Raw genomic sequence first — 13253 nt, 5'->3', positions numbered from 1 at the left:
TAACAATGACAGCAACAACAGCAATAATAATAATAATAATAATAATAATAATAATAATAATAATAATAATAGTGAACACTATGTTATATTAAATATAGCATGTCGAAATCTGTTATTTGCCCAGGCAAGGCATGTTAGAATCGAATGTTGATATATTGAACCGTTCTTGAGATTTATTGTGAACAGTAGCCAACATTTTCCATTTTACTGAATGTGAAATGAACAATTTCCCCGTTATTATGGCGCATTACAACAAATACAAAGCTATACTGCAGGTGCAATATGCGAGCAAATAAGCACAAGAAAATAATAATAAATAATAACGAAACCTGAAGGCGTGAGCGGGTGATCCTTTGAGAACTATTGGGAATGTGGTTGTGGCGAGAATTTCGAGTAAAGCAAAATATCAGAATACAATTTAACTAACCTATGGAGTCATTCATTACGTGATCAAGTAACCACTTTCGGACGACGCTCTCACATCACAGCTTACTTGTAGAAACAAGTCATCTCCGATCACTACAACCATTCTGCTGCTCAAAAACAAAGAGAAATGTTTTTCCATCGAACGCGTCTTTATTGCTATTTTTGGGAAAACATATGGTAAATGGTGTTCTGGTTCTTCCTAAACTCCTCTAAAAATCTCACATGCAAAGGGGCAGCGGATCGCAAAAAAAAAACTGTGACAAATTCTTATTGTCTCTGCTTTGCTGGTACTTTATTACCCAGCGGAGAAGGCCTGCCTTGGGGTACCGATTCATCACAGCCTCCGATGCAGGCTGCAGCCCACCCTAGACACAACCCCCGAGGCAACCAGCTGAGGGGTTTTATATTAAGAATTTAAAGAAAGAGCCGCTTGCAAATCAGGTCTTCGGACGTAAGTGAAGCAGAAAATGGAAGAAAGCGTGAGAATTGTTTTATAACATGAAATTCCAATAAAATAGCGGAAATGGTACTACTGTATACAGTATATGCACGCGTATGACATTGGTTGTACATACAGTACACATTTTTAGCCTGTACAATCAAGAGACAAGTTTATAGATTCCTCAAAATAACTTGTTGCCTTCTGGTACGTATTGGGCAATGAATAAAAATAAGGTATTCTACATTATAAACCACATAACAGCTCAAAAGGCGGTGCGTTCATTATACCGCGATCCGGTAATGTTGAAGGGAAATATTTGACTTATCTGTGAAATACATTACTGACTGTAAGCGTAATCACAAATCACAGATGTTTTCTGTAATGCAGCATAGATATTTTTTAATATAGAGTACTGCTGCTAGGCGTTTTAAAAGTTGTATATGTATTTGCGATTTCAGAGGACGCGTCAATAAACTTTCTTCAGTTTGAAATGTATGGAAAAGAACTCTCCTGCATGGATACAAAATATTAAAATGATTTGAATTAATAAACCCTAAATATTCCCTTGAGCAAAACATTGCAGAAGGTGTTGTATTAAAAAAATATTTTATAACCATACTTAGACTTTATATTAATTAGTTTAATTTTAGCAGGGACCGTTAAATGCATCTAATTAAATGAAACACGAGTTAGGTAGGCGCAAGCTGCCAGGTAGTATTACAGTATTGCTTTTTAGTGCTCAAAATAATTAAAATATAAACTAATTAGGATATAACATTTTGCCTCATTGTTCAATGTGATTAGTATTTAGCATTCGCTGTTGACGAAAATAGCTCGTTAGAAACCGAAACGTCAGAAAGTCCTGTGAAGGATCGTTTTGCTCTTTCGAAATTTAATTCAATAAACCCCAATAACGGCGTACTGCCTGAGAAGAACACAATTAGGAACGGCTTTAAATGATCCAGATTCCGCGCAAAGAATCAGACAGATCATTTATCATAAAAGCAATTATTTCATTATGTCATCAAAGTAAAGAAAAAAACGAATTACCTTAATAAAAAATAAGTCTAAAATTACTGTCAGGGAGATAGAAAAATAAATGAAAAGAAGGTGAGCAAAATAAAATGGTACTGACGAGATTGTTTCCCATAATAAGTACTATGGAAAATAATCCGCGTTATTTACAGTGAGGGATCTTGCAGTGAGGACGCTGCTTATTCTGTCAGTTTGTCGTTGGTTGTAAGTGGGAATTTCATATCTATCCCACATACTTGGATTTTATTCACTTTCTATCATGCGCTGGAGTTGTGTTTGCTCTTATCATTGCTCTGATTTCCAGGCACTGATGATACTGTACGTACTGTGCAGGATGCAATATCTCGTTATGTCCTTTAGCCTGATTTTTGTCTAGTTTTATGTGTATAACCAACACAGGATGCTAAGTTTACATTGACATATAAAAACTAATTATACATATGTAATTTATTGTTCAAACGTCAGATTGTGTTGGTCTCATTTGAAGTTGTTGAAATGCTCACAGGTAAATGGTGCACAGGCTGGATACAGTGCGAGCTGTAGACATGTCAATTGGATATTAAAAGTTAATGACAGCTACTGCGTTCTTCTGCAAGACGTCTTAAAATCCATTTAGAATCCGTTCGGAGTTTTTCTTTATTTTCTTATCATTCTAAAACATGTACAGGCACTTTATCCTTTTACGAGTCTAATATTAATATGCTATATATTCGATCACGTTTAAGTAATGTAGACACGTATTTTGGAAATGTTATACCCGCTTCACATTCCCATCACAACTGAAATATGAATCAACCTTCATTATTAATATAGATTCGAATACACACAATTGATTTTCATACATTCCCCAAGCCACCCCAAGCGTCTGAGAAAACCTTCTATTCGGGCAAAACCTGAAATAAGTGCGTAATAAAACGATGATATATTAAATTCGTTTTCCCTGTGTTGCAGATTTATTATAAGCCATTTTTCATTTTTATTGAATTGAAACTGAGCTCCCGTTCCCTCACGCTTTAGGCGGAGAAAGGTTAAATTACTAGTGCCAATCAGCGCAGCTGTTGGCCAATCGCTTAAATGCAATGAAACTTTTTTTTCTCCGTCTTAATTTTGTAGAAAGCTTCAAGCCAAATGGGCAAATAACTTTTCTGCACATGCTATTTAGGTCAGTTATAAAATTTGGGGGACGAATAGATTGAATCACTTCCAATCAAGGAAGAGGATTAAAAATAACGAGGGGAAACATAACTACACCACTCATTGGTGATTAAAATATTAACTATTGAAAGAAATAGGATTTGACCAACAACTTTGCACCATTTCCATTAAGTCTAATTGTTTAAGTTTTCCAGAATCCACTGAATGTATATTTTAATTCTAATCAATAAGTGCTTGTCCTATCTAAGCCTGGCTAAGCCTAAATGGGTAATGAGACGGTAATCTTTACCCTAAAACTTCAACTTGGCTTGTCTCTTTCGCGCTCAAACTTGATTTTAAAACACTATCCTATTATTAGAAGAGATTGTGATTATTCCATCCATAGATCCATCTATTTTCTAACAGCTTGGAAAAAGCGGTCGCGGGAGAGCTGGGACCTATATAATAGCTATTATAAGTAAATAATCATTTCAAACTTACTGATTCCATTTTAAAAACTCTTACCACACATCACAAGGTCTTGATTCTCTGACTCTCATCGCAATTCATATTTACAAGTAAAATGTCCGTAGATCGATGATGATCATGATGATGACGACGTTGATGACAATTACTGCACTTGACAAAATTACAAATAAGAGCAACTTCTAAGACTCCCCAGTTCTGCCCTAACCACCCACAGGCATCAAAGTAAAACAAGCACTCAGAAATCAACTCAAAATAAGAAACAAACTTAATTAAGACTTTTTAAATTGTTTTCGATCCGTGACAAACGGAACTCGCATAGACTTATTTCTGAAAAGTATAGGACACATAATAGCCACGTAAAATTCTTAGGAGATGCAGCGCTAAATTCCATCTGCCGCAGGTTATTAATCATGTTAGCGCTCTGTCTAACTGTTAGCTTTCAGAGAGGCCAGTATTCACATCCTAGTAGTTTATACAGTTTATAAACCCAGGTAGGACTGGGGTCTTAATCGATTAATTGTAAACTATTTACATTTAAAGCTGCTCCGTTAACCAAACGCTGTATAGATACTAGCTATCCCAGTACTTAATTCAGCTAAAATAGGAAGGGTAATTAGAATAAAAAGAAATATGCTTACTTTTTGTTAATATTGCGTTGAAGAACAATGCACACGTGTATATGTGAAGCAGACGTGAAGGTGAGTTCCTTCGCAGGAGAAGCAGGCCTCTGACGGATGACAGCTTTGCTTGATTCGTGTTGGTTTTTGCTTTGGCATATTTCAGACCAGCCCTTGAGAAAACGGGGTGCTGTTGCTTTAAGGAAAGGGAGACGACTGAGAAACCCAGCCCATCCCGGAACCCAGCAGCCAATGAATGAGTCAATCCTGGGGTTTTGGGAGAAAGAGCTTCTCACCTGCTCAAAATCAGTTTGAGGAGCGGTGCGCTAGCGCAGTCGCCGCTGTCCCAATTAATATTCATGGGAGAAAGATGAGCTGTTTATTTTGTGTCTTCATTTGGCATGATGGAGTTCCACAGAACCAGTAAATATCTCCCACGTTTAGTGGAGCTCAGCTGATCGTTGAATTCTCGCAAACGCTGCAGTGCAGGAGAAGCTATCTCTCGGCAAACTGGCGCTCGTTTTCGGATTTGTTTTTTTTTTTCCTCTCAAAAACGTTGCGTTGAATTCTATTCAACTTTATATTTTTGTTAGTCTTTTCAAGTATATGTCTATTTTTATCGGTTTTGAAAATGCTGAATCTGAATACTACGCGTTCTGAGGTTCATATTCAGAGTGGATTTTGGTGTTCTGTGATGGACACGACTAAATAGTTCGTCACGATGGATTATTTACAGTGAGTTTTGCATCAGTTAACATAATTCGGTACAGTACTTCATGGCCACACGACAGAAATCGCAGAAGCAGAGTGGCTTAATACTATAAAAGGAAACACCTTGCCTAACTTTTCTGAGCCTTTCGTCTTGGAATGTTTTATAATTTTCCGGGGAATTCTGAGAGCATCGAGAAAAATAATTATATGTCTTGATCATTCCTAGAGTCATCCACATATATTTATAAAAATATACATCATCATAAAAAAATGGAACACACGGGGATCGAAGAGGTCAATCAAACCCATCAGCAGCACGAGCCTATCAGTTTTGGGATCGATCAGATCCTGAACAACACGGACCAGCCCAGCAGCTGCATGCTGCCGAACCGAACCGCCGAACCGGATTACCAACTGGCCTCTAACGTCTACGCCAACGGCTACAACAGCGTCTACAACCCGGCCTGCTCCATGGCGGCAGGGCTTGCGGGCTCCTACAATGTGAACATGAACATGAATGTCAGCATGAACATGAACGTTAACGTCAACCCCGGCGGCGCTGGTGGGGTAATCCGGGTGCCAGCCCACAGACCCATACCGCCAACGCCCCATCCACCCCCGCCGACCCATCCGCCTGGCATCTCGGCCGGCGTGCCCACCGTCCCGACAGTGCCCAGCATGGGCAACGTGCCGAATTTCACCTTCCCCTGGATGGAGAGCAGCAGGCGATTTGCAAAAGACAGGCTGACAGGTGAGTTGGTTTTGGCTCGGCTTTTCTGCGGTAAGCCTGAAGACACATTCATGTTGTTCTGGTGGGCGAACTGGACTCTTTTTTTTTGTTGTTGTCAGGAAGCACCAGCCCTGTGTTTTTGCGTGTAAATGACATCTCGGAGTCGCCTTCTCTGTTCCACAAGCTACGTTATCGATGATAGTTACTCATAACTATCGGCACAACTATAACACAGGCTGTTTAACAAATGCAAAATATTTCGAATCAAAGCAATCTAAATTGGAAATATAATAAAAATAACACTCAACGGAAATCAGTTACTAATATATGATTTAAAGCTAAGGAAATTATACTATAAACCTATATTTGACCGATGCTGCTGTTGGTGATGAAGAAGATGAAAATATTAAACTTCTGTAAATTTATTCAGTCCTCCGGTTACTTCGTTATTTTGAAAGAGAGTGAACCTAAAATAATGGAATTAAAAACGTTTAAAGTTTCCGCATCAGTTTTAAGATCTTGTTAACACGTAAAAAATGGCTATATTATTTTAAGAATGTATACCAAAACATCATAATACACTTATAAGTTCTATAAATTAAACTTTATTAAAAACACTACGCACTCCAATTCACTCTTGAAGTGTTCTCAGTGTTAATGCACTGTACCTGTTTAACAAGAGTGCAGATGTTGATTTCAGTGGGCCGCTCAAGATGATGAATGCGGCCATTGTTTTGTGCGATTTGTAACCAATTTAATTTGAGCTACATTGGTATACTACATATATATCTATTGCTCAGGGATCACGGACGAGTTTTATTTACCGTAAAGTGATACAAGGCACACGATCTGGGTACAGTACTTCAAATTTGTTACAAAGAAATTGAAAAATTCTTCAAATAAAACAGCTAACCTTTTTTTTCTGGAACACCGGCTTGCAGAGATTAGACATAATATGTAGAGGTCTCTTCATTGTACATGTTAGCTTTAAACTTTTTCCTCGGTTTCCAACAATTATGAATATAGTCCATTTTGTTCAGTGTGTAAAACGATCTAAAGAATCTGAAACTTAGACCGTCATAAAAGTATTGGTATGATTTGTAGCGAACTAATTAGTTTTATGTGTATATGTACAAGTGCTGTTAATGTACATAATGTTTATATGTAAATGTATGTATATAATCTAGTTATAGGCATTATAATCTACGTGTTTGAATATTTTTATTTTATTTCAGGTGGCCTGTTCTATTGGTGGTTACGTCGTTTGCAGTTTGATTTCTGAAAAATCTCTTAACCATAGATTAAGACTGCGTTTAAAAAGTTACTTCTATCCATACGTCTTAATGTATTTAAATTTTGCATTAATCAGTAACAGGTATAGTTGGATTGTTGAGATTCATATTTATCCAGTGTGTAGAAAAATCCTAGCAGTCTAGTAATAACCTGTTTAAGAGTGATTTCTACGTAAAATTCTTTAAAATTGTTTTCTGATGACATTCGGGTATTTGTATTTGTATTCCCTTTCAGGTAGTTCATTTTTTGTTTTTCATTTTGCATCTAATATTAAAATAGGTGAACGTCCGTTTTTAGGTTTAGTATTTTTAAAAACCCGGCAACAGAACTCATTAACGTTGCAATAACAGCAAGTGTAGAACTGTTCCAATTAGATTCACACCACAATTAGATATAGAGGTTCTGTCCAGTTCAACGGACATTATTATTATTATTATTATTATTATTATTATTAAATAATAATAATAATAATAATAATAATAATAATAATAATAATAATAAGAAGAAGAAGAAGAAGAAGGAGAAGAAGAAGAATAAATTCAACCTTTTGTTTAAAATAAAGAAGTACCCCAGGGTTGAATATCAAATAAAATAATACATTTGTTGTTTACAGTAATGCTCTTTGAAGCCAATATTGTACATTTAGTCTAGTGAAATGTAAAAAAATAATATTATATATAAATGGTATTGGGGTGAAATTTGAGATTTAGTTTAACTTCAGTAATTCATCGAAAATTTGTACAGTTCTAATTTTAGAAAGTATCTATGACAAAGATAACATTTTTACAATTCAAATCAAAAGCGAAGAGAAATCCAAATGCACCATACAGTACGTGTTACATGGCCATTCAACACATTTTAAATTCGCTCTTCGGTACAGGACGTGAAGCTTATAGATGTGCTTGGCTGAGACGTTTGTTCGCCGTTGTCAATTCAATTAGGATAAACTGCAGAATGTGTTCGGAGCAAAGACGCGCGCTTCCCAGCTGGAGACTGAATGTGTAACGTTACTACACGGGGTTAGGAATAATAGTGATCTCTAAGAGAACATTCCGAAATTCCGAAAATTGCGACTTGAGGTTTATACAGTCCTCTTTCAGTTCGGTCGCCCACATTACCACAAATATTCTTTCAATACCGCCAAAGCATTCTAGGAAATCAGAGCCCGCTGCTCTTTGCCTATTCCGATATGTTTTGTGAGAAACCGTTTTTAAAAAGTTGCGGCGACAATGATACATTTCATTTCCATTAAAATATTTGAGTCCAGTGATAAATAAGGTAATTTTGATAGCAGTGATAAAAAAACAGCCTAATATCCTGGGAAGTCATTGACAGTAAGTAGTGCCAGGTAATTCCTCTTATTATCTCACTGTCGGGCTGCCTGAGGTGCGGACGCCATCTGCTCCAGTGGCTGCAGATGACTGTGGCAGTAGGGCCATCAGCGAAACTCCTGCATCGGGTCGGGAAAGGAGACGCGCACCTGAGTTATATTTATTAAAAATAATATTAAATGCTAATTAGAGTGTGAGCGCTCCAGCTAAACTAGGAGTTTAATTTAGGCCCGTGAAGCATTATTAAGTGCCCTTAGGGAACCCTGCATAATTAATTTTTTTTTGGGGGGGGAACGGAAAAGTACTTCTAGTTGGGCGCTCGTACTGTACATATCTGTCGTTAGAGAGCGATCGGTGTGATTTTTGTCACTTTAGCTAATCGTCCACAATTTAGTCGTCGGCCTGAGAAGGACAGAGATGGTCTGTTCTCTCCCCTGTATCCACTGTATCTGTTAGAATGAGTGTTAGCATACGGAGGCCTAGAATTCAGTAGCAGTTAAGAATAAGGCTCATGAAGGTTTCTTTACTCTTTAATCGAAAAAAGCCTACTGAATATAATATAACACTACTGTAGGTTGCAGACACGCATTTCCCCCTGCTTCTAAAGCAGAGTAAATATCAAAATATGACTAGAACAAAAACAACAGTAGTAATAATCAGAGGAAAATAATCATCGTCATCATGCCAAAAATATAATACACAGTATTTCAATTTAGTATCTCACTTTATTTGAATTTATAGATGACGACCAAAACCTTTCCAGTTTTCGCTTTCAGGATAAAGTCTTTTCGCTTGTTGTACAAGAGCTGAGGCAATTGCGCAGTCAGAAATGCAAAACAACAAGTATGAACGTTTGTTTCTTTGCCTATAGGGAGTATTGTGGGAAAGACTAGTTGCACCATGACAAATAAGCAATCAACACAAATCCAAACCACTAGGTGCTTTTAATGCAATGTTGATTTTACAAACCTTCACAGAATTGTGAATGTACAGTAAGTGCCAAGGATAATATCAGTCTGGCAGCCTTTTAACCTTTAAAGGGGTGTTCATAAAGATGTCTGAAGACGTGGAGCAGCTCCTATATCTACTTGTGTGATTTCAGGAACTGATTCTGACAGTAAAAAAAAAAGTAAGATTAACAGGAACTTTTCAAAGCAAAAATACCCATTTTTGCTTTGAAAAGTTCCTGTTAATCTTACTTTTTTTTTAACTGTCAGCTGCCACTGACAGCTAATCAAAGGAAGTGAATGACCAAAATCTAGGCTTTCTTAGCACCTTTGTTTTGCAAAATCAATTTGGCTCCAACTCGTAATCTTGTTTTGGACATGCCAGTTATTTTGCTTTCTAGAAAAGTAGCAAAAATGTTCAATGCCAAAGTCTTTATTTATATGAATTTTAAGATGAAGTGTTTGTTGCAAGTGCTTTTATAAAAATGGAATGATAGAAGCACCAATGATCAAATAGCCTGTTGTCTCCATATTCATTATTTCCCTAAAATAAAAAAAAGATACAATGGATAAAGTACTTCCTCACAGATCTTTATTTTATATTAAATTAACCTTTTTTCATATACTACTGAGGGCTGGTATAAACAAACAACAGACTGATATTCCAACAGTCTGTTCCACTGGCGTGACAAGCACATATTTACAATTTCAATTTCAAGTAAGAACTGATATGAACTAAAGGATGGCTCAGTGTAAACAGCTGGGCAAGATGGAGGTGGTTTGCAGCTAATGGATTTCAAGGGATTATAAAGTGAGCCAATGAGAGTTTGGAAGAAAGCTGCAAGCAGCATTCAAGGCTCTGCATACGTTTCCGTTGGTTATTGCCAAATGTTTAATAGTGTGATTGCTGTATACGGTACTTGTCAGTTTGCCTTTGTCTTTAAACGCATTCTGTCAGTTTAGGTAATGGGTATCCAAAACTGAAAAAAACACAGTGATCATCTGCTCAACATGAACAGGTGTGCGTAAGAGCCAACAGTCATGATTCCACAGGAAACCGAGGCACTTTCTCCAGCTCAGTGATGCAGATGATTTCAGCCACTGAAGGGTCACTGTTGCCCTGCAAAGAAACACGATTTTTTGCCTCACACGGCAAGATATCGCCAGGTCAGCCTCTGCCAGCTTATGCCAACTTATGCCAATATTCCTCAAGGAGGGCACATTTGGTTTTTGCCAAGAAGAGCCCCTGCTCACAGCGTGCGTGGAAAGCAAAGAGGGAAGGGGAGTGAGGCCAGGCCATATCTCTGATGTCATTCTCCAAAGATGAAAATCAGAAATGAGAGCCATCCTGGAGTGACTGGACCTAAAGAGTCCCGCCTGTCTAAAGAAGTCTAGCGCCTGGGACAGCCGGTCATGCCTCAGACCAGATTGCTCTCGTCTTTTACACGAAGTGTACATTCATGGTAAAGGGCAACTCTATACATTATTCACACCTTCTCTCTGGTTCCAGTTCTATTCTCAAATGGAGGCTTCTGCTCACTTGCAGCAGGATTCTGGTGCTTTCTGTAAAAGTGGGTAAGGCATATACATATTTACTGTACATGTTAATGACTGCCACAACTTAACACATACAAAAGTGGAATTAACTGCACTTGCATGTTTTCCCTGGGTTTAAGGGTTGTGTCACTGAATGGCCCCCTCTTATTAAATGATTAAATATCAAAAGCATTATGCAGTCTAAGAGAGAAATGTACATTACAGTATGTATTATGGCAGGCCACTGGCGCAAGTGTCTGCTCTTTAAACCTTGCTAATATACAGCATGTTTTAAAGGCTAAGAGTTACAGTACAAGCAACAGACATTGTTTGAATGTGATGAAGAATCATTACAGTTCACCTTGTACATGTCCAGTATAAATCACACCAATTTCCTACAGACCTGTAGTAAGTTTTATTTTTTGTAAGTAAAAATACAAATGAAAATACAATAAGATATCATGTGAAATTAAAGAAAAAAAATGGATCAGCAGTGACAAATGTGTCATTTCTAGCAGAGTGTTTAACATATTTAGCATGCTAATGCATTGTCTCAATAGATTTTGCATAAAGTTAAACATTCTGCTTTTCAAGCAATAGTAGATCTTTTGCAACCATTCTGCTTTACGATTATTGTAATTCAGTTCCTTGTATGGTAATTGCATTATTGTCAAAAGAACATAACATAGTTACAAATGAGAGGAGGCATTTTGTTTGGCAGTTATTAGTTATTCGATCCAAGAATCTCATCTATTCATTTCATGGAAGAGTATCGGCTTCAATAACCTGGCTCAATAGCTTGTCCCACTCTCCCACAACCCTTTGGGTAAATCTGCGCCTGTTCCACATAGTTTCCACTTGTGCCCAGTGGTTTGTGCTTCTCTGTTCATTCTGAAGTCCGCTAGGTTGATTGTGAACGTCTTCGAGGATTTTGAATGCTTGTATCTGGTCCCCTCATCATCATCTCGTTTCAAGACTAAAAAGGTTCAGTTCTTTCAGGCTGTCTGTGTAGGACGCTCCTGCCCCCGAATGTATCTGCTTGCCTTTCTCTGAAGTGATTCCAGAGCAGCAGTGTCTTTCTTCTAACATGGTGACGAAATGGTAGACAACAATCTAAACGTGGTCTAACTTCACATCCTATTTTAACATAACATCCTTGGATTTCATTTCTAGGTTTTAAGTATTTCCCCTATATAAGCATTTTGTCTGCCTTTCTGTTGCTTCCCCACATTGTCTAGGAGATGTAAATGATGTGTCAACATAAACACCTAAGTTTTATAAGTAGCCTCTTCTGTCTCCCTATCTCCAATTTTGTATTTATAGTCTATGTTTTTGTCATCTGCATGCAAAACCCTGCACTTGTTTACATCAAACATAGTCTGCCAGGTTAGATCCTGGCCTGCCAAGTCTTGAATTTTATCAAAATATTTTTGAATTTCATTTACTGCTTCTACTGCGTTTGCTAATCGTCCTGGTTTGGAATAAGCTACAATCCTGCCTAGTTTACTTACTATGCTAGTATGTATATTTTTAATACCAAATTGGAATAGTAGTGGTCCTAGGATAGACCCCTGTGGTACTCCACTAATTACATTGCCCATTTGAGCGTTCACCATTTGAGCATTTTTTGAACAATAATTATGATCCCTTAGAGCATTTTTCTTCAAGACTGTTCTTCTTTTGTCTTTTCATTCTCAAACAATTTGCAAGACAGCATGCTCACTTGATTGTAGTTCCAAAAGGAAAATGGATTTAAATGAAAGTTGTATGTAAAAGAAACATTGTTTTCTCCACTGTTCTAGAATTTCATGAATTGAATTTCTCTCCTAGTATTTGTTTTAAATAATGATCACATTTAAACACTTCAAACAAAATGATAAATGAACTCTTGAAGTACAATTAAGAAATAGTAATATTGCAGTTTTAAAAAAGCAATCTTGTTGTGAAATGTATATCAAAACATTATTATTCAAGAAAAATTAATCTAAAGCTAAAAACTGCATAAAATGCGTAAGTACATATTGACATCATAAGGTGCTACTCTCAACTTACAGAAAACATATAAGTGTATATTTTCAATGTACAATCATTAATTTTGATCTATTTTAGTATAATGACTGTGAGTTAACCTTTTTCACATTACACATTTACAGAGATGAAAATGAAGAGCCATATAGATTTTTCACCATTAAATATTCAAAATGCTGGACGTTTTCTTATTAATTATTCATTAGAGGATTTACCATATCAACTGATGCACACGGAAAATATGTTTAAAAGTTAATACACTTATCAACTATATTTACTGTCACCTGTAAAATGTGTTGGGTTTAGTTCCTGAAACTGGCTGTATTATATTAATATCAGAAGACAGAGATAAGAATTAGGAAATGTGTACAAATTAAATTCCTGTGACACTTTTCAGTATTAGAAACAGAATGTCTGAAGAGTCTTTTAATTCTGCTTCATGTTATTTAGTCAAGGTAAGCAGTCAAAGAGAGCTCATCAATGTGGAATGGACAGAGAGAAGAGAGAAAGACAAAGGAAATAGAGTAGATTGTG

General features: G+C 36.8%; 1 protein-coding gene and 1 long non-coding RNA gene across 4 annotated transcripts in view; one reads left to right on the top strand and one right to left on the bottom strand.

Moving 5' to 3' along the window:
- Nucleotides 1-4298, bottom strand: part of LOC138241239 (uncharacterized) — a 43967-nt gene extending 39669 nt beyond the window's left edge. The window contains exon 1 of the long non-coding RNA XR_011190427.1: nucleotides 4165-4298. This is a non-coding gene — a long non-coding RNA (uncharacterized lncRNA). The remainder of the gene's footprint in view (nucleotides 1-4164) is intronic.
- A 175-nt stretch (nucleotides 4299-4473) lies between these two features.
- tlx2 (T cell leukemia homeobox 2) overlaps nucleotides 4474-13253 on the top strand; it is a 28053-nt gene continuing 19273 nt past the window's right edge. For all 3 annotated transcript variants that reach the window (XM_006629103.3, XM_015343813.2, XM_069188515.1), the window contains exon 1: nucleotides 4474-5605. In XM_006629103.3, the coding sequence (XP_006629166.1) occupies nucleotides 5125-5605 (481 nt within the window). In that variant the 5' untranslated portion in view covers nucleotides 4474-5124. The remainder of the gene's footprint in view (nucleotides 5606-13253) is intronic.

Source organism: Lepisosteus oculatus, chromosome 1, assembly GCF_040954835.1.
Source record: "Lepisosteus oculatus isolate fLepOcu1 chromosome 1, fLepOcu1.hap2, whole genome shotgun sequence".
NCBI classification, from domain to species: Eukaryota; Metazoa; Chordata; class Actinopteri; order Semionotiformes; family Lepisosteidae; genus Lepisosteus; species Lepisosteus oculatus.
Note: the sequence above shows the minus strand (reverse complement) of the source record. Positions and strands in the feature narration are given on the sequence as shown.